This window comes from Podarcis liolepis (assembly GCF_965112155.1).
Source record: "Podarcis liolepis genome assembly, chromosome: 7".
In the NCBI taxonomy this organism is placed as follows: Eukaryota; Metazoa; Chordata; class Lepidosauria; order Squamata; family Lacertidae; genus Podarcis; species Podarcis liolepis.
This window is the reverse complement of record NC_139561.1, coordinates 3,866,359-3,892,537: the sequence shown is the minus strand read 5'-3', so window position 1 is coordinate 3,892,537 and position 26,179 is coordinate 3,866,359. Positions and strand designations below refer to the sequence as shown.

The following is a 26,179-nucleotide window of genomic DNA, read 5'->3' as shown; positions in this document are numbered from 1 at the left end:
CATCCCTACGTCTTGTGGCGGTAAATTCTGCATTTGACTGTGTGTTGTGTGGAGTACTTTTTTGGGGTCTATCCTGAATATTTCAACCATCAGCTTCATTGGAGGTCCCAGAGTTCTACTAGCATTATGAGAGAGGAAGAGAAGTATCTCCGCGTCCACTTTCTCTAGACCATGGATAATTCTATGCAACTCTTATCATGTCCCCCTCACCCTTGCTCACCCTCGGCTAAATTTAAAGACCCCCTTTTTTAACCTTTCCTTGCAGGGGACTTGCTCCAGCCCCTTATCCTTTTGTTTGCCTTTTTCTGCATCTCCCCTGATGGAGTTCTGCACTTAGTTACAGTGCAGCAAGGAGAACGGGCAGAGAGGTTGAAATGAGCAGGAGAACATCTTTCTTTCTGCAAGGCCCCCTCCACCCCCAAATCCGCTTGAAAAGATTTCACATTCTATACCTAGAAAAGCCCAATTAAAAGATGCACGGCTACAGAGGCGATGGGCACCGTTTGGTTCCATATAGGAATTTGGGGAGTTTGGGAGCAGTTGTTGGGTTTTTGGGGGGAAGGCTTTGCAAGGTGCCCACCAAACGTTTTGGTCTGCAACTCGCATTGGGGCTGATGGGAGCTGTAGTTCAAAACAACTTGATGGCACCAAGTGGGGAAAGAGTGATTTATAGTCTTTTTTGTCCCATTCCTCAGCTTCTAACCCCTGGCTCAAAGGGTAAGCCTGCTGTCTGCATCTTGACTGTTCAGGCAGCATAGCTCTGTGCATCTGGTGCTGGGAATAACTGGCCAGAGATGCACCCTGCCTTCCCAGGAGGCTGGTCCTCATGGACCTTTCCTTGCTCTTGCCCAGCAAAGCAATTCATGCGCCATCCTAGTCATCAGTCTCCCATCTGGCCACCCTAAAGGTGTCTTAAATCTTCACCTCAGTATAGGGCCATCTCTTGTCAAACAGATTTATTATGATTATATATCTTTAACCAGAAACTGAGATGCAGCGTGTAATGTGTTCCCTTGAGCAAGGTCAGAGCAAGCCTGGGACAATGATGCAGCAACTGTGAGCATATTTTAAAAATAGGACTAAGCTGCCGCCGTGCTAAACCCACCCTGAGAGATGGCTGAAACTGCTGACTCAGCAATGGGATGTTCCATCTAGGGGCAAGCTGTTCTCTCACACGTCTCCCTCCTTCCTGCCACCCAGAAGGGTTTGGGGGTAGAGAATGTCTGGGGTTTCTCTACTCTCCAGTTCCCTCCTTGGTGCCTCCCTCCCTCCTTCTCCTGCCTTCTGGACCTTCCTGGACTCTTGCCAAGGTGCAGAGGGAAAGAGGCATCACAGAGGCAGGGGAGAAACTGTCATCCTTGAGGGGTCCAGGAAAGAAGAGATTCAGTTTCTTGGTTTAAGATGCAAGCAAGCAGGTTTTCCTCCTTGGTTAATATTTTATTATCGGCTGCAAAGATGACTTTGTGGTTACTGATACCTCTTGCCTCTGCATTTTCCCAGGTGTCGGAGCAGTGTGGATAAATATATACATGGGGGTTCCTGGGTAAATATGATTAGCCAATGGAGAACATGTGCCAAAAAGCAAGAGACCCCCCAAGGGGTGCCCCTGATGCACGTCGAACTCTCTGGCTGCAAAAGTGCCTAAGAGAGGGAGCCAGGGAGCCCTTGATTCAACTCTTGCCTCTGCCATCAACTCACACATGGGCCTAAGGTAAGATGCCCTGTTTCAGCCTCCACCCCACTGGGCATATGGAGATGATAATGATGGGTCAACAAGATAGTAGTACTGTTTTGGGGGGACAGGGGGCGGGTGGGGGGACTCCCTGGTCCTGAATGGGGTAACTGTGCCCCTGAAGGACCAGGAGCGCAGCCTGGGAGTCATTTTGGACTCACAGCTGTCCATGGAGGCGCAGGTCAATTCTGTGCCCAGGGCAGCTGTCTACCAGCTCCATCTGGTACGCAGGATGAGACCCCACCTGCCCACAGACTGTCTTGCCAGAGTGGTAAATGCTCTAGTTAACTCCCACTTGGACTACTGCAATGCACTCTATGTGGGGCTACCTTTGAAGGTGACCCAGAAATTACAACTAATCCAGAATGCGGCAGCTAGACTGGTGACTGGGAGCGGCTGCCGAGAACACATAACACTGGTCCTGAAAGACCTACATTGGCTCCCAGTATGTTTCCAAGCACAATTCAAAGTTCTGGTGCTGACTTTTAAAGACCTAAATGGCCTCAGCCCAGTATACCTGAAGGAGCGACTCCACCCCCATCGTTCTGCCCGGACACTGAGGTCCAGCACTGAGGGCCTTCTGGCGGTTCCCTCTCTGTGAGAAGGGAGGTTACAGGGAACCAGGCAGAGGGCCTTCTCAGTGGAATGCCTTCCTATCAGATGTCAAGGAAATAAACAACTATCTGACTTTTAGAAGACATCTGAAGGCAGCCCTGTTTAGGAAAGTTTTTAATGTTTGATGTTTTATCGCTTTATTATTATTAATATTCTGTTGGGAGCTGCCCATCCGGCTGGGGAAACCCAGCCAGAAGGACAGGGTATAAATAATAAATTATTATTATTATTATACAGTGGTGCCTCCGATTACAGATGGGATCTGTTCGGAATGCCGGTCGGATCCCGAGGTTTCCGCAACCAGAGGTGCCTGTTCTGTGCATGTGTGAGTGGTGCGTAGAGCCCTTCTGCACATGCGTGAGTGGCGAAACCCAGAATAATACTTCCAGGTTTGCCACTTTCGCAACCCGAAGTTTACGTTACCCAAGGGTAACGTAAGCGAAGGTTCTACTGTATTATTATCAACCAACAGAGGCGTTGTAAGGAATCTTCTGATGGAGTCCTGGGATAGCCATACCATGCATTTAAAGCACATTCAATGCACATTTAAAGCACATAACTTCTCCCAAAGAGTTCTGGAAACTGTAGTTTCCTCCTCACAGAGCTACAATTCCCAGCAGCCATTATAAACTACCCAGTTGAGATCTGCCCAATTAATGTTGCTTAAGCATTTTGAATGCCAGTTTCTGGGAATCACAAGCAGGGAGAGTCCTCCTGCTGCGCGTGTGTCTTGCTTGCATGACTCTCACTGGGGCTTCTGTTGGCCACTGTGAGAACAGGATCCTGGACTAGATGGGCTCCCTTTGGCCTGAAACAGCAGTGACCATCATATGGTACCCAAACTACCAGAACAAATCACATAAGGCTCAATTCTGAAGCCAGTTTTAATTGTTTTTTATTTTAAATGTTTATATTCCACCTTTCATCTGGATTGCTCAACGGGTGAGTTATTGGTCTCTGTGTTGTTGTTGTTTTCTTCTTTTTTATGTATTTTTATGTTGTGGATCACCCTGAGATCTATGGACGATGGGGGTATATAAATTTAAAAATTAAATACAGTAGAACCTTGGCTTACGTTACCCTTGGGTAACATAAACTTCGGGTTGTGAAAGTGACAAACCTAGAAGTATTTTTCCGGGTTTCACCGCTCGCACATGCGCAGAAGCACTTTATTACACCGTGCGCATGTGCAGAACAGGCACCTCCGGTTGCGGAAACCTCAGGATCCAACCAGAGCTCCAGAACGGATCCCGTCTGTAACCGGAGCTACCACTGTAAATAAAGGTAGCCAACAAGAGCAAAACAATCCCAACCAACACCCCCCCTTAATAATCTAAATAAAGCATCCTTTGCAATGTTGGCTCTGGGTTTCGGTGGACCTTGGATCAAGTTGCCTCCATGGGCCTCCCTCCTTCAGGGAATCTCATTGCCATGATCACCAGCCTCCCTCCTGCATCCTTGCCAGGCAGAGCCAAGAAGCAAACAGGCAGTGGCATTGACTGGTCCTCCTTGCCACCAGCTTTGTCTGTGGGAACAAGTGAGCAGGTTGCAATAGTTTAGAGGAGAGCTGGTCCAGGGGGCTTTGGGCCAGTGAGTGGGCCCCCTGTTGCCATGTGGAGCCACAGCGGACGCCCAACCAGGCCAGCCCTTGGCACCTGATTGAACATGGAAACAGCAGCCATGAAACAAATATTCAGAAAGGAAGCAAAAAAAACAACAACAAACAACCCAGATTAAAAATCAAATGCCGTCCTTAAAAGGAAGGGTTCTAACTATTTTCTGAAAGCTTTTTCCTCGCAAGGGTCATAGAAAGCACATGAATTTTCCATTCTTGGGTCACTAGGCCACAGTCTGGGAGATAACACACTTGAAACATGTGAGTTCAGGCTGAGCTGAAGAACAGGGGCCATTTGCCTGCAGCTGTGCTCAAGTGGAGGGAAATGTGGTTTGTGCTTTTTCTCATCAGGATATAAAGGTGGGAAACAGGGAAGAGTTTTTCAGAATGCTGAAGCAGGTTTGAAAGAGGGATGGCTGCCCATTTTATTCAACTTTCCTCAGTGCTGAACAAGACTGGCAGGGTTTTCAGAAACTTGCCACACTTGTTTGATCAGTGGTGACAGGGGGTTAAAAGATGATTGTAGACACTGGGAAGTGGAATTTTTCATAAACCACTTCCAGATCCCTTAAAAACCATTTTCTATCCCCATTCAAAGGGTCATACAATGTGCTCTGGCACATCATGCTATAACTTTCCACCATATTGGCACATGGAGGATAAGGCCTTTAGTGGCAAGGATGCTAACCTGAATAAAATATGGGAGTGGGGGGCGCCTAGCATAATTGATCACACACCCATTTGAATGGCAATTCCCATTAACTCTCAAATGTTCGGGGGGAGGGTGAAGGGACCCTGGCCCCTAGGAGCCGGCCCCTTTGACTGAAGGCAAGATGGCATCTCCAGGGTTGGAGGCTGTATTCTTCAGAATGCCAGTTGCTGAGAGTCAAAAGCAGGGTGTTGCCCTCATGCCCTGATTACAGTCTTTCCAGAGACACACTTTTTGGTCATTGTGGGAAACAGAGGGCTTGACTGGGTGGGCTATTGGCCTGATCCAGCTGCAGGGTCCTTCTTAAGCTCACATTCAAGCCACATGACAAAGCTTTGCAGTGAAGTGGGCAGATTTGGTTCTGGTGGAGCTACTCACACAACCCTTTCCCCCATGCAGATAGGTGAGGGGGCAAACAAAGTCAACTCACATCTCATCACTTGGGTCATGTGAATCTAGGCTGAGAAGCCAATTTCCCCCCAGCTGGTCTAAGCAGGGAAGATTCCCAAGGAGGGTCCCTCTCTCCTCTCCCTTTTAGGGGCTTAGCTGTGCTTTGAGAGACACCAGGAGGGCGGGGAGAGCAAGAGCATAGGAAGCTGCCTTATACCAAGGCAGATCACTGGTCCATTGAGCTTCGCCTTCGCCAACCCTGGTGCCCTCAGGTGTTCAGGGTGACCTTCTGTAAGTTTTACCCCCATCCCCAACCACTGGTCCACGCTGCCTGGGGCTGAAGTCCCACAACCTCTGGAGTGCCTCAGGTTCCCCAGCCCTGGGCTAGAATGATGGGCAGTATCTTCCCAGGGTTTCAGGCAGGACTTCTCCAAGTCTGCCTGGAGAAGCTGGGGACTGAACTGGGACCACTGACTTGCTCCTCTGTTATTGAGCTCCAGTCCTCTAGCCTCAGCCTTTTCCAGAATCAAAAAGCACCCTCCATGGACAAGAAGGGGAATGAGGAATGTGGCATCCCAAGGGGCATTTCCACAGGAGGGTCTACATGTATGTTTACTACTGTTTGTTTCATTCAAATCCTGCCTTCCCTATACAACGAGGCATCTGCAGGGTCTCCCCTCCAGGCACAGACCAGAGACTGACCTGCTTAACTCCCTCCAGGCTGCTGCAGCATCAGGTGCCTTCGTACCTCCAGCCAGCCTCCTACTGCTTCTCCTTCTCTGCATGCTCAGGTCCCAGTCTAATTGGGCTGCGTATGTTTTCACCATTACCTCTCAAGGCTGTGGTGCCCATCAATGCCCCCCCACCATCCTTTATTTTCCTTATTTTAACATTCAGGCCAAATAAGAGCTCTGTGGGACTCAAAAGATTCCACCCCACAGGGCTGGTTCTTTTTTTTAAAAAAAAAAAAAGTATTGGTGTTTGGTGCTCTCTAGAAATGGGGGAGGGGAGATGATCCTGGGGAAAATTCATTCTTCAGCCACTTGGAAGGGAGGATAGGGCAGCCGAGAGTTTTTGCTGGTAGATAAATCCTTCTCTTCCCCCAGCTGAAAGCCCCACTGGAACTAACAAGTTTTGCGGGGGGGGGGGGGGGAGAGAGAACAGCTCCCTACAACATCATATAGAAACCAGCAAAAGAAGAGGAGTTATTTGGGGGCAAGGAAATGACACCAAATCACAGAGAATCACTAGAAGACTAAGAAAAAAGCTTGGTCCAAGGTTTATGTCCAGTTCCATCAGAATGGCAGCCAGACAGAACGAGATGGAGAGAGCAGATTGTCTAATTGTTACAGACCCCCTTGCTTCCAAAAACTAAGCATTCTACATTCACCAGTGGGCTGCTGTTTGGTCAGGGATCAAGGCAGCCTGGGTTGTGGGGAGGCAACTGGGTCGACACCGAGGGTCTTGGGTTGCCGTGAAAGGGGACACCAAGGGCACATGCTCTCGTTACCTTCCATAGACATGGGCTCCAGGATCCCGAACTGTTTGAGGACTGCGATGAAGAGGATAATGACCACCGCCATGGCACAAAGTTCCATCCCCTGGATCGCCATTGCCAGCCAGCGTCCCGCGATGGGCAGCACAGCTCTGGGGGCATGCGACTCGCACCCCCCAGGGCCAGCTTAGCTCCCTTGGGAACCAGAGTGATGAGGAGCCGGAGCAGTCTGTCTGCAGCAGAGCAGAGGAGGTCCTTCCTTCCCCCTGCAGGTTCACATCTTCCAGTCCTCCGGTTGGCAGGGGTGAGGATGGGCAAAAGCCTCCTTCAGGCTTGCCCCATTGGGATGGTGCAGGGCAGGGGGAATGTGAACGAGGAGGAGGAGGAGGTGGAGGGACGGGGGAGAGGTAAGGTGGTGGGGGTGACGGCCGGCACCCAAGAGGGGCTTGTTGCTGCTTTGGATCATGAAGGAAAAAACCAAGCCTCTAAAAGTTTCAAAACTTGGAGGGCAAAACTTCCCCGGTAGCTGCTGCAGCAAGTTCCCAGTGTGATTCTGGCTGCTTCTTCTCAGAGGCAGAGAATGTCATTGTTGCGAAGTCTCCTGAGCTCGGCCAGTTAAGGAAGCGGGCACGTGCCCCGTCCAGCACAGGCGGCAGGGGTCAGCCAGAGTTTCTGAGGGGCATCCCCCACGCCCTGCAATGCACCGTTGATGGAGAGGAGAGCATTTCCAGGCTGCTGGCATCTCAGCTGTCTGCAATGCCATTGGCTGCAAGGGCAGCTATAAAATATCAGCCCCCACCCTGAGGAGGGAGGAGGAGGAGGGCTGGGAGTCTCTCTCTCCGGGCTCATCTGGCAGGGAAGTCCAGGATGCAGGAGAGAAGAATCACCATGGCGACGAAGCTGTGGTCCAGCCTCATCTCCAAGGAGCAGGCTGATCAGCAGAAGCATTAGTCGTGTTTTTACACAAACTAGTGGTTTGTTTTGGACACTTTGCTGCTGCTTCTTTCTTTCAAACTCTCAGTGTTGCAAGAGCAGAGAAGGAGGCAGTCCTGCTGGTAAGCAAACAGCTGGCACTCTCTGGCACTGCTATGTTACTTTGTGATATGTTAAGCTACAAGTCTTGTTTTTTATGCTGCTTTTTTGGCTGAAAAGTCCTCCAGAGTGGTGCACCAAAATAAAACTAAACAATGCAATACCATTTCCTTTCAAATGTTCCAGCACCTAAGAATTATGGGCCCATCGATACCTTGGCTTAATAGCTGCTCTACACTTTCTTGTCTCTAAATCCAGAGATTTCCTATGCAATCAATGTAGTTCTCCTATTTAGATTTTCTAACATCGGGAGTCTTTGGATTCAGGAAAGAGAAAGTGTGGGACAGTAGTAGGTGGAGAATGCCACATGGCTAAGGGGGAATTAAAGGAGGCAAAAGGGGGCCACAATCCACATTAAACAATGGTATTTTTGGGCCATGAGTGACCCTGACCATGTGCCAAGAGCCTTTCCTTGAAGGGAACATTTTGGCTTCAGATTTAAGAGAAACAGGAGACTGGAAGGCAATATGTTTTTGAGCATGTGGAGAAAAAGTACTTTTCCTTCCTACCCCCCACCCTGCTCCCAAAAAGTATAAATACAAAGTACCTTTGAGCGCATGCAGACATCAGTGGACTGCAGTAGTATTCTGAGTGGCAGGATGAATTGTACTACTTTAGAACACTGTTAATACTCCCCCTTTATTGAAAAAGAAATCCCTGTAAGAACAGTCATTGCAGGAAGTTGCTTGATCTAGAAAATTTCTCCCCGATCAACAGAAGTCTAGTGTCCACATTAAGGGAAGGGACAGTACCACTCTAGTCTACCTTGGTCAGACCCCACCCGGAGTCCTGTGCCCAGTGCTGTATGCCACAGTTTAAGAAGGATATTGACAAGCTAGAATGTGTGCAGAGGAGGACAACAAAGATGATCAAGAATCTGGAAGCCAAGCCTTATGGGGAACGGTGCGTGTTTAGCCTGCAGAAGAGAAGACTGAGAGGTGATGTGATGGCCATCTTCAAATATCTAAAGTGCAGTCACATGGAAGTTGTAGCAAGCTTGTTTCCTTCTCCTCCAGAGGGTAGGGCCCAAACCAATGGATTCAAATGATAAGGAATGAGATTCTGATTTAACATCAGGAATAACTTTCTGACAGTAAGAGCTGTTTGACAATGGAACCGACTCCATTGGGCAGGGCCAAAACTAGGCTTTATTTCATCTGGGTCAAAGACCCAGTTTGTCACCTCCCCACCCCCCATGCATTTGCATACATACACACACAGGCTGTGAGCCTCAATGGTGCCATTCTGGAGGCTTCACCCGGGGCAAAAGACCGGGCTGGCCTCGCCCCCCCTGTGGCTACGGCACTGCCCTCGGGAGACAGTGGACTCTCCTTCCTTGGAGGTTTACAAGCAGAGAATGGATGGCCATCTGTCATGGCCAGCTGTGATTCCTGCATTGCAGGGGTCAGGAATGGGTGAACCTTGAAGTCCCTCCCAACTCTCCAGTTCTCCAATTCTGTGGTTTTATATGTGAGCATTTCACTCATAGGGAGGTCTTATTTTTAGATGGGGGCATGCATTAAAACAACACCTTCTACTGCTTCAGGATTCTACCACCTCACACAGTGCTGCAAGCCCAGAGCAGACCGCAATCAATTGATGCAGCGGAATAAAGAGACAGAAAAATAGAGAGTGCCACCTCAAACAACAGGTGGGGGAGATTGCTTTGGAATGTTCCTCCAAGCAAAACTCTAGCAACTCCCTACAGACAGAGAATAAGTAATAAAGGTTCTAGCCTCACCTTGTTCTGGCTTTCTATTTGCAAGAAGTTTTGTTGATGTTTGTCCAGCGATTCTATCATCTCAGCATCCCATCACGGAACCCTGCGGCATGTGTAGACCCCTGCCTCATTTGCCCCTGCGGAAGTCTTTTGATTCAACATGGGTTTTCATGCACTGCTTTGTGGATCTTTCAGAATTCTCCTTTCTTTTTGTTATTCTCCCCCTTTCTCTCGGTAAATTTTAGTGCAAAGAATACAGCTCCTCCTTCTGTTTGCTGAATCACATACATTTTACAGCAATGGTTCCGATGAACCATCTGAAAACTGCTGAAGGTCCTGGAGGATCACTTAATGATTTTTGTGCCTCTTCAGCATTTGTAATGCACTGTGCTAGAAGCTGTCTAATTTTTAATTGCTTCTTTTCTTTCCCATATAATTCAATTTGTAATATAATAAAATGCAATGTAAGAAATAAAAGAAGCAATAGAAATACAATTAATAATGAACACAAATCTTTAACATGATGGAAGGGCCATCTCCTGCCTTCAATCATACTTTTCAGAAATGCTATGGACTACATGAATGAAGCTCATGGACCAATGGTGGTCCGCAGACTAGTTGGTGAACCCCTGAGTTACACAGCAATCCTATACATCTACTCAGAAGTAAGTCCATTGAGTTTAATGGGATTTATTCTCAATTAGTGCATTAAAGGACTGCAACTTTAGTTGCTCAAAACTTGTGGAGGGTTGAACCTTGCCCCCCCCCCCATTTCAAACATATTAAGATGTTATTTTTATTTTCTTTTAAAATGAAAATAAGTGGCACAAACACCTCAGCAAAAATGCCAGATTGTACTTAAGCTTCAGTTTGACAGATCCACCCTCCCCACCCTCATTTAAGCACCCTGCCTTCACTCCTCACAATGAAAGGTGTAAAAAACTCAATTATTCATACCAGGAAGAATAGGGAACTTTGATTTATGTCTTGTGGCTTAGAAGGTTTATGCCCCTTATCTATTTCTATGTTGCAGTGGTTTTTTAATTATTCATTTTAAGTGCTGAATGACTGAGTGGAAGGTAAGCTTGTTCCTAACCTCTCTGATGGGACGAATCACAACGTAGAAGAGAAATTTGCTGAACAGACACCATAAATCCAACTCTTTTAAACCCTCCCCCACAAAAATAAATAAAAGATTAAATTAAAAAATCCTTCCACAAAAGCAGGAATTGTGAAATCATGTGACAGGTAGTTCCACTGAGGCATCAGGCATAAGCCTGCATTTTATTAATGTTTGATCAGGACTTGTATATTAAAGAGGGCTTAGATTTTCAAAAGTAGATTTTCAAATGTTTCAATGCCAGGCAGAGAAAACCTTGGCCATTCTCCTAAGACAAGGGGCCCCTTTTTGATTGATAGCAGAAAGCAATTCTCAAAGTCGTAAAAGCTGAAATTACAGACTAAAAGCAGGACATTGACCCTACATGTTACAGAAGATAAAAAAACAGAGATAAACATAATTAGGAATGGGCAAATAGTAAAATGATACCATGGGCCTCTCTTAAACCTTGAGTTGTATTTTCTAAGGCCAGAGGTAAATGGGAGAAAAAACATCTAGCTGACAGAGAAAGAGAGGCTTTTTGGGAAGTCTTTTTAAAGCATCTAGCTGGGAAGTCTTTTTAAAGCTGTTTCTTCCTTAAACAGATAATGGGAAAAGCAGCTTGCTGAAGGGGAGGAGGCTTCTTCTGAAACTGTTTTAAACTGAGTCCTTTTCTTTCTTTCTCTCTCTACTTTAAAAAGGCCTTATTCCTTTTAAGAGGCTATCTGTGTTGTGTATTAAATATGTTGGCTTAAATGTAATTATGCAAAGGATTTAACAAATGCTAGAAGAGTTGTATTTATCTTGAAATTAAGTCAGCCACCAGTCCAGCCTCTTGCCAGACAAGAAGACGCCATCAAATGCTGTCCTGATATATTAGCTGCCAGACATTTGTTTAGAAACCTTCAAATGAAGGATATCTTTCAATGTTGATGTGAAACTCAAGATCCTTGACATATGTTTAAGATAAAAATTTAAGATTAACCATTTGTTTTAGAAGGCAATAGGGCAAGGAGGGCAAGAGGTGAGCTGGTAATTAAGATTCCTTGTTGAGACACATGTAAGATATATTACTACTTATTTGTCATTTATAGATGTAACAATATATAGCTGTTTGTCTTCCATATAAGGACAGAAGGATATGGGTGTATCTTTTTGTGATTGGTTCTAGCAATCAGCCAATAGGAAATCCAACTAGGCTGATTGGACAGAGGCAGCCACAGGAGGAGCAAAGGGGGCTGGATTAAGGGAATATAAGGGCTGGCCATAATGGCAGGAGCCAGGCCAGAGCTTGGTAACCATATACCACTGTGCCTCTCATTTATTTGTCTGACAAATAAATAATTATTTTAAATTCTCTATTGCTGCGTTGAATATTTCATTCCAGCTAAGCGTTAACCACAAGCAGGGTGCTACATTTTATGGTGCCCTGTGACTCGGATAAGTGGTCTGCTGGAACGCAGCCCCTTCGCTCTACTGAGCAGGGTACAAGAGAGAGGATCTCTAAACTGCTTACCCAAGCGCGCACTGGTAAATTTTTCCAGGGGGAACGCAGAAGTCTCGTCTGTCTGATACCCTGCTCACTGGCGGCGACGGACCGGGGGGAAACGGAACCAACCAGGGGTAAGTGCACTAAGGGGTTTTGGCCCTCCAATTAATTGGGAGGAAGAGAAGTCTTGATCAAACTTCTGCGTCTCAGTAAGTGGGAACTGAGTACGCTAGGTGGTTGGGTATATCAGATGGTGGTCTGGTGGGGGAAAAGGGGAAGTTGGGAGGTAGTGTGTGGTGAAGTATCCAGCGCATTGTATGTGTGAGAAAGTACAGAGCAATCTGTAGCTGACCTGAGTGTGGAGTGGGTAGTACTTCGGTTCCCAGTGAGGCGACTCCATCTGGGCAAGAAACCCCACGAAGCGTGTGTGTGAGTGACTGAGTGGATACTTCACAGGGCCATACAATGGGAGTTGGGGGTTCAAAAGGGGAAAATACACCTCTTGAATGTATGTTAAATAATTTTAAGAAAGCCTTCTCAGGGGCGTATGGAGTCAAAATGACGCCAGAGCGCCTGAGAACGTTATGTGAATTAGAGTGGCCAAAGCAAAATACTGGATGGCCATCTCAGGGAACTTTTGATATAAATTTAGTAAGCAAACTTTGGTCTAACATCGCCAAAGAAATTGGAGGGTGCCCAGAACAATTTTCATATATAGATTCCTGGCTGAGCACATTAAATAAAAATCCTCCATGGATAAGGGAATGCAAAGTCCAACGATGCAAATTATTGGCTGTAAAAGCCGAAGCTAGAAAAGGAATCTTGCCAAATAAACTCAAACCCATTTTTGAGGGACCAGAGGAAGAGCTGCTTCCACCTCCACCCTATGCTCCACATCGAAGGGAGCCTAATCCAAACACTCCACCAGTTGTAACCCCAAGGCAAGAAAGTGGAATGAATAATGGGGCTGGAGTCACAGAACTTGATTCCTTGATAGATTATGATAAATATCTTCAGGAGGCATTGGAGGCCTATAATAAAGCCCAAGCAGAAGTGGTTATTCCATCTGTGAGTCCCAGTAGAACTCCATCTACAGTCTCTTTTAGTGAAACAACTGATTGCCTACCCCAAACTCCTGTACATCCAAGTCCTAGAGAATTATTACAGAAGTTACAGGGAGACCTTAATCGGTCAGCAAGCAATACAGCCAGGCGTATAAAGCTGCTAAAAGAACGCCTTGGGACAAATACCATCCCCTATGATTTGAGGCCCCTAGAGCAAAGCGAAGAGAAAGATCACGTAGTAGCCCCTCTCAGAAGAGTATTTGATGCACTTGAGGAGCCTGTGCTGGTTAACGGGCTACCTGGACCAAGGCCACCTCGAACGTCGACCCTGCAATATATTCCATTCACAACTACGGATCTGATGAATTGGAAAACACACACCCCATCTTTTGCAGAAAAACCTCAGGCTATGATGGACTTGGTGACTTCAATAATAAATACTCATAGTCCTACTTGGACAGATTGCCGCCAGCTCCTGAATACTCTGTTCACCACTGAGGAAAGGAGAGACATAATTGAAAAGGCACAGATATATTTGCGTGAGCAGGCCAGAGTGGGAAATATTTTTAATATTGACCGTCATCTCCAAGACAACTTTCCCTTGGAAGATCCTAATTGGGATCCAAACAATGTAATTCACCTGGCCAGACTTACCACCTACCGCCAGACGCTTGTGCAAGGTATCCGCAGGGCATGCCAGAAGCCCACTAATATGTCTAAAGTCTCAGAAGTAGAACAGAAACCAAATGAGAGTCCAGGAGACTTTTTAGAGAGGCTGCAAGAAGCCTATCGTATATGGACTCCTTTTGACCCTGAAGCCCCTGAAAACAGCAGAATGATTACTGCTACATTTGTGGCCCAGTGCGCTTCTGACATTCGTAAGAAAATTCAGAAATCAGAAGGATGGGAAGGGATGCTGATGAGCCAAATTATGGCCATTGCACGCCGAGTTTATCGGAATAGGGATGAGGCTGAGAAACAAGAGAAGAAGAAGTGGCAGAAGGAAAAGATGGTAATGCTAGCCACAGCAGTGAAGCAAGACTACCGCCCCTTAAATGGAGGAAGAGGGCGGGGAAGGAATCCACCACTGGGAAGGAATCAATGTGCAAATTGCAAGAAGGAGGGTCATTGGAAGCGGGAGTGTCCTGAACCCCTGAGGTTGGAAGAAGTACGCCCAGGCCCAGGCCCAGGCCCAGGCTCCGGCCCAAGAAACCAGGGACGGGGACGGGGAATGATCCGAGATGGAAGATATCAGAGACCTGGACAAGGACGGAGTAGGGACAATGTCATTGGACTGGCAGAGGAGGATTTTACCCAAGACTAGGAAAGACCGGACTCCATAAAGTTAGGCTTCCAGGAGCCCACGGTCACGATCCAATTAGGAAGCCATTTAATAGACTTTATGATTGATACTGGGGCTGAATACTCAGTACTCCCAGAACTATTGCAGAAAAAGGCATCCAAAAGTGTAGTCATTAAAAGTGCCACTGGTCAGTCAGCTAAGAGGTCTTTCCTCCAACCTTTGGAATGCCAGATTGGGGGACATCGTTTAACCCATCAGTTTTTGTATATACCTGAGTGTCCAATACCTCTCTTAGGTAGAGATATGCTGTCCAAATTGCAGGCCCAAATCACCTTCACTCCTCGAGGTCCAGAAATGAAACTGCCATCAAAGGCAGCAGGAATAATTTCCCTCTCAGTACCTAAGGAACAATCATGGCGCCTAATGTCAGCCCTGCAAGTCCAACCTACATTGGATACAGAGTTAAACAAGCTCCTCCGAACTCTACAGGTGCCACCAGGAGTATGGGCCGAAAATAGCCCACCAGGAATGGCCAAGAATATAGCTCCAATTGTAGTAACCTTAAAACCTATGGCTACCCCTGTATCTGTAAAGCAATATCCTTTACCCCGGCGAGCAGCAGAGGGCATCCAGAAACATTTGGACCGCCTATTAAAATATGGTCTGCTTAAGCCCTGCCAATCAGAATGGAACACACCCCTTTTGCCTGTTCGAAAACCTGGGACAGATGAATACAGGCCAGTGCAGGACTTGAGGCTCGTAAACCAGGCTATCGAGACCTTGCACCCAAATGTACCAAACCCATACACCCTGCTGAGTTTGATCCCACCAGAAGCAACATTTTTTACTGTATTGGACTTGAAAGATGCATTCTTCTGTTGCCGGCTGGCACCACAGAGCCAACCTATATTTGCCTTCCAGTGGGAAGACCCTTTAACAGGAACAAAAGGCCAGCTAACTTGGACGAGATTGCCCCAGGGATTCAAAAATTCCCCAACTTTATTTGGCACTGCCTTGGCGAAGGATCTAACAAGTTACCCCTCAATACCTGGAGAAAAGGTGGTTCTGCAATATGTAGATGACCTTATACTAGCAGCAAAGGATTTTGATACCTGTAAAGAAGGTACAGAGGAACTGCTCCACTTGCTCTGGCAAGCTGGCTACCGAGTTTCCCAGAAAAAGGCACAGTTATGTTTAGAAAAGGTCAAATATTTGGGCTTTGACATCTCACACCAACAACGAGCATTGAGGCCAGAGAGGAAAGAAGCTATTTGCCTTATCAAGGAACCTACCACAAGGAAACAACTCAGAGGATTCCTGGGAACAGCAGGGTTTTGTAGACTATGGATACCTGATTTCAGCAGTCTGGCCAAGCCCTTACATGAAAGCACTCGAGGTGCAGAAAAGGACCCATTCGTATGGGGACCTGAGCAGCAACAAGCCTTTTTAGTTATCAAACAACGACTTATGGAGGCCCCAGCCCTTGGACTGCCTAATTCGGAAAAACCCTTTCAGCTGTATGTACATGAACAGAATGGGATTGCAGCGGCAGTCCTGACCCAGAGATTAGGAAGTTGGAACCGTCCAGTAGCTTATTTGTCAAAACAATTGGACTCAGTAGCAAAAGGATGGCCTCCATGCCTAAGGGCAGTAGCGGCCACTGCAAGCCTTGTCAAAGAAGCTGATAAATTTACCTTCGGCCAGACGATGTATGTGAATGTACCTCATGCTGTTCTGACACTCATGGAATATAAGGGTAGTTATTGGCTAACGAACCCAAGGATGGCTAGGTACCAAGGCCTATTGTGTGAAAATCCCAGGATTCATCTACGAGTAGTGAATATGCTCAATCCAGCGACTTTGCTGCCCCTACCAGAGGTAGATGATGAAGAATCACATGATTGTCTCCAAATAATGGATGAAGTTTATTCCAGTAGACCCGATCTGAAAGATGAACCATTGAAAAATCCAGATGTTGTATATTATACTGATGGTAGCAGTTACCTGCATGAAGGTGCCAGACGAGCAGGATATGCTGTGGTCACCAATGAGGAAGTTGTGGAAGCTGAAGCTTTGCCTGCTGGCACCTCAGCACAAAAAGCTGAACTTATAGGTTTAACTAGAGCTCTGCAATTGGCAGCCGGATGTAAGGCAAACATCTATACTGATTCTAAATATGCCTTCTTAACCCTGCATGCACATGGTGCTCTATGGAAAGAAAGAGGTCTAATAGGAGCCCACGGGAAGGCCTTGAAATATGGACCTGAAGTAGAAATCCTGTTAGAAGCAGTATGGGCTCCAGAACAGATTGCTGTAATGCACTGCAAAGGTCATGGACGAGGAAGGGATCCAATAACCAGAGGAAATCATGCTGCTGACAAAGCAGCCCGAGAGGCAGCCCAAAAGCCTGTGGGAGGATTTATAGCAGCCCTCATACCAGAGGTAGCTCCAGAAGAAGTTAAACCTCACTATACCCCAGAAGAGAGGAAGTGGGCTGAACAGGAAGGAGCAGTTGTGAAGGACGGTTGGATGATCCTGCCAGACAATAGGATTTATGTACCTCATCATCTAGCAGGCACAATTGTAAGAAATTATCATGAATCTACTCACCTTGGCGGTACTGCAACCAGAGAAAGTCTCAGTCGGAAGTTGTATATTATTAACCTATCACAATTAGCAACTTGCATTTCACAGAAATGTGTTCTTTGTGCTAAAAACAATCCCAGGCAGGGACCGGTACAACCTCCTGGAATCCAACATGTGGGATATGTCCCCATGGAAAGCCTAATTGTGGACTTCACAGAGCTGGTCCCTTCTAAGGGATTCAAGTATCTCCTTGTGTTTGTAGACACTCTTACCGGATGGGTTGAAGCTTTTCCCACCCGAACTGAAAAGGCACGAGAGGTAACTAAGAGACTCCTCACTGAATTGATCCCGAGGTTTGGATTACCTAGATGCATTGGAAGTGACAATGGGCCAGCGTTCATTGATCAAGTAGTACAAGAAGTATGTCGAGTCCTACAAGTGAAATGGAGACTGCATGCAGCCTATAGGCCTCAGAGTTCAGGGAAAACTGAAAGAATGAATCGGACTCTGAAAACCCAATTGGCAAAATTAACCCAGGAAACGGGATTGGGATGGGTAGATGTGTTACCCATAACACTGTTTCGTGTTCGGTGTGCACCCACAAAAAGACTTAAGTTGTCACCTTTTGAGCTCCTGTATGGGAGACCGCCCTCCTTTGTTCAGGATATTCCAGCTGATCTTAAACAAATAGGAGACCATGTGACACAGGGACAAGTGCAATCTCTCTCCCGTGTTTTTGTTTCTCTTAACAGGTGGGTCCTCGAGCGCACGCCGTGCAGCATTGCCGAGCCGATTCATCAGTTCCAGGCTGGCGATAGCGTATGGGTGAAAGAGTGGAAACGTGATCCACTTGCACCTAAGTGGCGTGGACCTTACACCGTCTTGCTCTCTACTCCAACAGCGGTGAAGGTAGCTGAGGTGACCCCCTGGATTCATCACTCCCGTTTGAAGAAGTCCGAAGGCAGTTGGACGTGCAAAGGTGACCCCTCTAATCCTCTTAAACTGACTCTCTCCAAAAACCCCTGTATCTAGCCCTACCGGGAACGGGCTAGGTCACGGGCAACATTAGACGACCGGCCTGCTGCAGCCACAACCTGGAAGCTGGCTGACCTGCGCACGCCTGAAGCTTGAGGAGCATCTGAACCAGCGATTGTGAAAGGAAAGATTCTCTTATACAATTAATTGACTGCCCACCCCCTTGTGGAACAATTATCAGAGATATTACTCATTGGGGATCCTCGGGATATATGTTTTGGTCTTGGTGGTTCCCCATTTCTGTCACTGGGGGAATTATATTGGGACTAATATTTATTTGCTATCACAATAAGGTAATCTTTTGTGGAAGGAATGCATATGCTAGACATCAACATGATTCTATTATTAATCCTGATCCCTTGGGAAGGGGAAGGGTCCTTGAATCTGGCCAAATTGACTAAATATGGATTCCACCATGACCACAATATGTGGGTAGGTTTAGCTGAAATGGTAGCCAATGTTGCAAATAGGACCAATTGCCTTGTTTGCTCTCTTGGGCCAGATGATTCAGAGGGAGGTATGCCCTTATTACCGATACCATTAGATGCCATTGGTATGGTAAGCGAAATACCAAACCAGACAGAAGTACAGAATTTTCCCGGATGGAACTCAACTAAACCATTACGAGTTATACCTGTACAAGGGGAATTCTGTGTACATAAATCATCAGATGCAGCTGATTCCACCATGATAGGCTCTTCTCATTGTCACTATACTTGGGATAATATTAAGAATACCTGGGCACACGATACTACCTATCGAACTCGGGATGCCTTGCCCTGTGCACCTCCTTTTATTCATGCATGGAAAGTGGTATGGAACATAACTGTGACAGAAAAAGGCAATCTAACATACTGCACTGTGAACTCTCTACCTCTTTTGCTATTTCGCCTTCTGTACTCCACGTACCAAAGACCTCAGACACGATGGTTGTGGTGGATATGTGGAGAATGGGCATACAAGAAACTCCCCTCCAAATGGAGTGGGACTTGTTTCCTGGGATGGGTATTACCACCAATGTGGATTATGCCTACTAATTTGCCCAAGCGTACACGAAGAAACGCTGATATTTCTCATATAGCAGGAGGAAGTACCCAAAGTTGGAGCGGTACTGATGATTGGCCACCAGAACGCATTATAGCCTATTATGATCCTGCCTCCTGGAATCCTGGTGAGCTCATACAAGGGGCACGGGATCCTATTTATAATCTAAACAGAATAATTCGATTGCAAGCAGTAGTGGAACTTGTAACCAATGCAACGGCCCGGAGTTTGAGACTTATTGCACAACAATTGGATGAAAGTAGAGCCGCCATTTTGCAGCTGAAAATGGGAATGGATTATGTACTTGCCAAGCAGGGAGGCCTATGTGGAGTCTTGAACTTGACAGGGAATGCCTGTTGCTTTAACATTTCAGATAATGGTGAGGCAATCCGTGTGTTGGCCACAAAGATGGAGAATATAGCACATGTCCCAGTACAAACATGGGAAGGATGGGATATGGGATGGCTCACCAATTGGTTACCTAATGTCACAGGACTCAAAGGGATACTATTGTCTTGCTTGTTTTTCTTGACAGTAGTGGTAATGGTTTTATGTATGATGCCATGTATCATTTCATGTTTTAGAAGTACAATTAGCAAGATGGTTTCAAATGAAACTCTACCTCATATCATGGCCCTATACAGAGCTTTACCTCAGGAATATGATGAAGGTCAAGCTATCAAGGACACTTGGGACGAAGGTCCTTGAGCTTGAAAGGGGGGAATGAGGCATCAGGCATAAGCCTGCATTTTATTAATGTTTGATCAGGACTTGTATATTAAAGAGGGCTTAGATTTTCAAAAGTAGATTTTCAAATGTTTCAATGCCAGGCAGAGAAAACCTTGGCCATTCTCCTAAGACAAGGGGCCCCTTTTTGATTGATAGCAGAAAGCAATTCTCAAAGTCGTAAAAGCTGAAATTACAGACTAAAAGCAGGACATTGACCCTACATGTTACAGAAGATAAAAAAACAGAGATAAACATAATTAGGAATGGGCAAATAGTAAAATGATACCATGGGCCTCTCTTAAACCTTGAGTTGTATTTTCTAAGGCCAGAGGTAAATGGGAGAAAAAACATCTAGCTGACAGAGAAAGAGAGGCTTTTTGGGAAGTCTTTTTAAAGCATCTAGCTGGGAAGTCTTTTTAAAGCTGTTTCTTCCTTAAACAGATAATGGGAAAAGCAGCTTGCTGAAGGGGAGGAGGCTTCTTCTGAAACTGTTTTAAACTGAGTCCTTTTCTTTCTTTCTCTCTCTACTTTAAAAAGGCCTTATTCCTTTTAAGAGGCTATCTGTGTTGTGTATTAAATATGTTGGCTTAAATGTAATTATGCAAAGGATTTAACAAATGCTAGAAGAGTTGTATTTATCTTGAAATTAAGTCAGCCACCAGTCCAGCCTCTTGCCAGACAAGAAGACGCCATCAAATGCTGTCCTGATATATTAGCTGCCAGACATTTGTTTAGAAACCTTCAAATGAAGGATATCTTTCAATGTTGATGTGAAACTCAAGATCCTTGACATATGTTTAAGATAAAAATTTAAGATTAACCATTTGTTTTAGAAGGCAATAGGGCAAGGAGGGCAAGAGGTGAGCTGGTAATTAAGATTCCTTGTTGAGACACATGTAAGATATATTACTACTTATTTGTCATTTATAGATGTAACAATATATAGCTGTTTGTCTTCCATATAAGGACAGAAGGATATGGGTGTATCTTTTTGTGATTGGTTCTAGCAATCAGCCAATAGGAAATCCAACTAGGCTGATTGGACAGAGGCAGCCACAGGAGGAGCAAAGGGGGCTGGATTAAGGGAATATAAGGGCTGGCCATAATGGCAGGAGCCAGGCCAGAGCTTGGTAACCATATACCACTGTGCCTCTCATTTATTTGTCTGACAAATAAATAATTATTTTAAATTCTCTATTGCTGCGTTGAATATTTCATTCCAGCTAAGCGTTAACCACAAGCAGGGTGCTACACCACAGGATAGCATTACACCACAAAATAAAGTATTCATATCCTTTACATCTCATGCTGGCTGGGAAGGCAAGAGAGGAGAGGGGCTATAGTTCAGAGCACCAGCTTCTCACAAAGAAGGTACAACCAACTCACCAGAATGATCGGGGAGATGGAGACGGAACAGATTTTGGGGAGCTGCTGTCAAGAAATACCAGACTAGACAGACCAACAGCCTGGCCTCACAGAAGGCAGCAGTTACTGAAGAAACTGTATGTTTACAAACCTCCAAAAGCATTTACACAAATACTCATATTGTTAAAGGGACTTCAAAAAATGTTTTGCAAATTTCCTTCTTTATAAATCATAGACTTTACTATACTGCACTGTACAGTTTCTGCTTATTATGTGACTGTCCCAAAAAGGATTGGTCCAAGGTAGACATTTGGCCGCCCAAAAGGTTGCAGTGCAGAATCCCAGGATCCTTTGCAACATCCGCAGAGGTCAGTGGGCAAAACTCTTAGATTAGATCACATCCTGTTTTACTGGCAACTCTAAAAATGGTTCCACTCCACCTCTCGAAAAACTAGGGCTAGCCTTCCCTAGCCTGGTGCTCTCTAGACATGTGCATCAGCCCCAGCAAGCATGGCTGCATGATGCTGCGGCTGATGAAGTTGTAGTTCAAAACACCTGGAGGACGCCAGGTTGAAAAATCTGGTTGTCGGGTTTAAGGCCGGGTTATTGGAAAGGCTCCCTTTTCCCGTGTGAACCCACCCACTTCTTAAGATCATCACCAGAGGCCTTCTTACATCTTCTGACTATCCCCGAGGTTAGTTAGTTTGGGACAAAGTTGGGTGAAGGTGTTCTTAGTAATCAAGTTCAGGCTGCCCCCCCCCCCAATCCTGGGAACTGTAGTTTGATAATGGTGTTGGGAATTGTAGCTCTGCAAGGAGTAAACTACAGTTCTCGGGATTTTTGTGGGGTGCGTTTTAAATATATGGCGTGCACTGAATTTTTAAACTTTTTGTTGCTTTATTGTTGATGTCAGCATCTTTGGACTATTCTTAGGAAAAGTGGTGCGCGCATTTCAAAATTAATAAATCCATGTCTTAGAAATCTTCCTTTTTTGTATTCACAGCTTCTTTAGGGGCAAATACAAATATATTTTATTTATTACTGATTCCTTACACGTTACATATATCCCACCTTTCTCCCACCACACAACCCAAGGTGGCAGGGCCGTGGTTCTCAGAAGGTAAGCCTTTTCTAAAGAATCACAGAATGGTAGAGTTGGAAGGGACCCTGGGGGTCATCTAGTCCAACCCCCCCTGCAATGCGGGAATGCGCGGCTGTCAAACCAACAACCTTGGTGTTATCAGACCACACTTGAACCAACGGAGCTAAGAGACCCCCTCCACTCCCTGCAGACTAAGAGGCAGAGGTGCCAACTCCCTGGGGCCCTGGGGGCCCGAGCACCCACAAAATTCCCCAAGAAGGGGCTGGGCACCCACAAATTTCAGTGCCAGGGCCATGCACGATGCACGGCACCCACAGCCCTGGGCACCCATGGTCGCGGGGCCAAGGTGGCACTCCTGCAAAATGGTAAAAGCTTGCAATGAAATGCATGGAGAACGCAGGCTTAATAGGGGTAAAAATGCTTAGTGAACTGACGGGAGATTCACATATTACAGCTGAGATCTTAGATTTCATTTCAGGTTGCTTAAACTCTTGTTTTTAATCTGTGGTTTTAAAATATGGTTATTTAAATCACTTTGAGATGCTTTTGTGGAAAAAGCGACTAACAAACATAATAAATAAATAAATATTGTTTATTTATTTATTTCTGTTGATCTAAATGCTATTATTTGTTACAGTTTTAACTCAGAATGCCCAAGGAGGCTTACAATAAAATGCATAGCAGAGCCAGTGTGGCATAATGGTTAGAGTGTTGGACTGGGACATGGGAGGTAAAGGTAAAGGGACCCCTGACCATTAGGTCCAGTCGTGGCCGACTCTGGGGTTGCGGATCTCATCTCGCTTTATTGGCCAAGGGAGCCGGTGTTCAGCTTCCGGGTCATGTAGCCAGCATGACTAAGCTGCTTCCGGCGAACCAGAGCAGCGCACGGAAACGCCGTTTACCTTCCTGCCGGAGCGGTACCTATTTATCTACTTGCACTTTGATGTGCTTTCGAACTGCTAGGTGGGCAGGAGCAGGGACCAAGCAACGGGAAGTCACCCAGTCGCAGGGATTCAAACCACTGCTGACCTTCTGATCAGCAAGCCCTAAGCTCTGTGGCATAATAACCCACAGTGCCACCTGGGAGAGCAGGGTTCAAATTCTCCACTCAGCCATGAAGCTTGACCTTGGAGTCAGTCGCCATCTCTTAGCCTAACCTCCCTCGCAGGGTTGCTGTGAGGATGAAGAGGGAAGAAGGAGAACCACGTACACTGCCTTGAACTCCTTGGAAGATAAAGGTGCTACATAAATGTAGTAAATAAAATAAAAATAATTAAAAATAGCAATGATAGAACAAGCAAATACGGGGGGGGGGGGGGAGCAAAAAGCAGCAGCCAGTTAATATCATAATGAAACCACAAATTGAAGTGGAGAGCAGAGAGAAAAACGATGAAATCTACTCAGTGTGCCCAAAGTATGTTTAAATAAAAAAGACAGACACCTGCCAATAAGAGCTAGACTGGCCTCTCACAAAAAGGAGTTTCAGAGCCTGGGGGCAGCACTTGGGAAGCCGTCCCCCCTCTCAAGTTGCAACCAAGAGTATGTACATCTGATGTGGGCAGGACAGAGAGGAGGAGAGTAGCCCAGAAGAGGGCCAAAGCTGGGCAGGCTTGTGTGGAAGAAGGTGGACTTGCCACTAATTTATGCTGCAATCCTAAGCACCATTGAGTTTGAGAAGACTTACTTCTAAGTAGACATGGTTGGGATGCCTGTAACTCTACGAACATGGGAAGTTGTCCATCTATTCATCTTTCCCAGCATTGCCAACACTGGCTGGCAGCAGCTCTCCAGGGTTTCAGGAGTTGCCAGGGATTGAGCCTGGAACCTTTTGTGTGTATGGGAGAAGCTGGAGGCTTCCAGACTGTCGGGGTTCAAGTTGTGCAATTACCGTATTTTTTGCACCATAACACTCACTTTTTTCCTCCTAGAAAGTAAGGGGAAATGTCTGTGCGTGTTATGGAGGGAATGCCTACGGGTGGCATGCCTAGGGATTTTCCTCCTCTAAAAACTACGTGCGTGTTATGGTCGGGTGCGTGTTATAGAGTGAAAAATACGGTAGTTGGTTGGGAGGTCTTTTTGCAATGTGGGGAAACGCCCTGGAAATTGTGAGATAATACTTGCTTGATGCAACATCATCTAACCTCCATCACCAGCAGGGACTGATGACTCCTGCATGCACTTACTGCATCCCACCCTGCCACCTGGAAGGGATGCTGATCACAACACCAACAACACACAATTTGTTCCTCATCCTTCAGAGTGAAAAGCTGCTTCCTAAACCAGAATGTATTCTGATTTCCTTAATACACCAAAATAATTTCAGAGCGCTCCCCTTTTTCGCACGTGCTGGGGCACTGCTACTGTTTTTAAAATCTCGTTCCTTCTTGCTTCTCCCATTTGTTTCTTTCCTCTTGAGAACTGCACTTTGGCTGGGAAAGGAGTGGCAGAAAAAGGCTTGACTAGTTTCTCCATAAACGCTGCTCTATAAACAAGACATTGATCCTTATTTCTCTCAATGTAAAATATTAAAGATGCTTAAATGGATAAAAGCTTTAGACCTGAATTCTTTCCAATATGTGGTGCATTAGGAGCCACCGGCCAGTCAGTTTAATGGATGGCACCTAATAGCTCGCTGGGTGACCAGCCTGCTAGACCCCCACCCACCACCCACCCTGCAAAAAAGCCCTCCTCACTTGGATCAAAGCCCAACAGGAGCCCACTGTAAGGTCCTTTGTTAATAATGAGTGACAGGCAGGGCTGGCTTCATTAGGAGGCAGCATGAGGCGGCCTCCTCAGGCAGATGCTGTTGGGCAGTGTGGAAGGATGTTGGTGCTTTGACAGATAATGGATACCAGGGTCCTAAAAATCTATTAAAATCTGATTCCAGCAGGTTCTGCCTTGGCACGAACTGCCCATTTCTGGCAAGCTCTGCCCACAGCAGTGGCGTAGAATGGGGGGCTTTGGGGCCCTGGCCCTGGGCGTACTTTTTTGAGGGAGTGTGCCCCCATGACAGGCTCCCTCACCAGAGTCTGACTCGGCCCCACATGGCCAGCCACAGAGGGTCAGCCTTGGCCAGGGACCACAGGGGGCTCTCTCTGTGCCCCCTCAGAATGCCTTAGCATGTTCTTCTTTGGCTGTCCTTTAAAATTTCCCAAGACTCCCTGCCTGATATTGCCCAGATTTTAAGATGGAATTTCACCATGCTCATAGTTTTTATTGTAACTTTTGGTAACAGAAATTTTATCTGGAAAATGGCGGCTCCAGTTGCTAGCACAATGAAGCCGATACAATGAACTGTTATCAAATCCATTTAGCACAGCACAGCAAATACTTCTTCACACTGAGCATAGCTAATGTAAGGATGGTCACCAACTTGGATGGCTTTAAAAAGGGATGAAACAGATTAATGGAGGCTAAGGCTGTCAATGCCCACCAACAATGAGGGCTATGTATGATCTTGAGTGTTCAAAGTATTATGCCTGTGTATACAGAATCACAGGAGGAGAGTGTGAGTGCATTTGCTTGTGGGCTTCCCATTGGGGGAAATGGTTGGCCACTGTGAGATCAGAATCCTGGCAGGCTCTTCTTCTAGGACCCAGGTTCAGTCTGTGGCTGTCATGGTCCGGTTTACGGGCGGTCAAAGTCCTGGCAGAGGACGTCAGGACCAGGGGCAAGGCGGCGGGGTGGCAGAAGTAGTGGGAGTCCAGAAGCCAGGAGCCCAGAAGCCAAGGGTCCGAGGGTCAGGAAACCAGGAGTCAAGGGTCCGAGGATCATGAAGCAAGGAGTCAAGAAACCAAACACAACAAGGCAGGAAGCGTGTTGCTGTGGCAAAGAGCCAAAGGGAAGTGCTGACCTTATATCCCTTCCTGGATCTTGCCACCAGGTGCTGTGAGTTACCAAGCGGCCTCACCTGTGCGGCCACACCTTGCCTCTTCAGAACAAACTTAGGAAAGCCCCAGTCCTGCGAAGCCCTACCGGTCACAGGGCCTGGCTCT

General features: G+C 46.4%; 1 protein-coding gene across 5 annotated transcripts in view; it reads right to left on the bottom strand.

Moving 5' to 3' along the window:
* Positions 1–26,179, bottom strand: part of KCNIP3 (potassium voltage-gated channel interacting protein 3) — a 135,151-nt gene that overhangs the window by 35,581 nt on the left and 73,391 nt on the right. Inside the window, exon 1 of one of the 5 annotated variants that reach the window (XM_083514389.1) lies at positions 6,572–6,689. The exons of the other annotated variants lie outside the window; for them this stretch is intronic. Coding sequence (XP_083370515.1) covers positions 6,572–6,674 — 103 coding nt within the window. The 5' untranslated portion in view covers positions 6,675–6,689. Of the gene's footprint in view, positions 1–6,571; positions 6,690–26,179 lie in introns of those variants that run through there. 5 annotated transcript variants of the gene reach the window in all.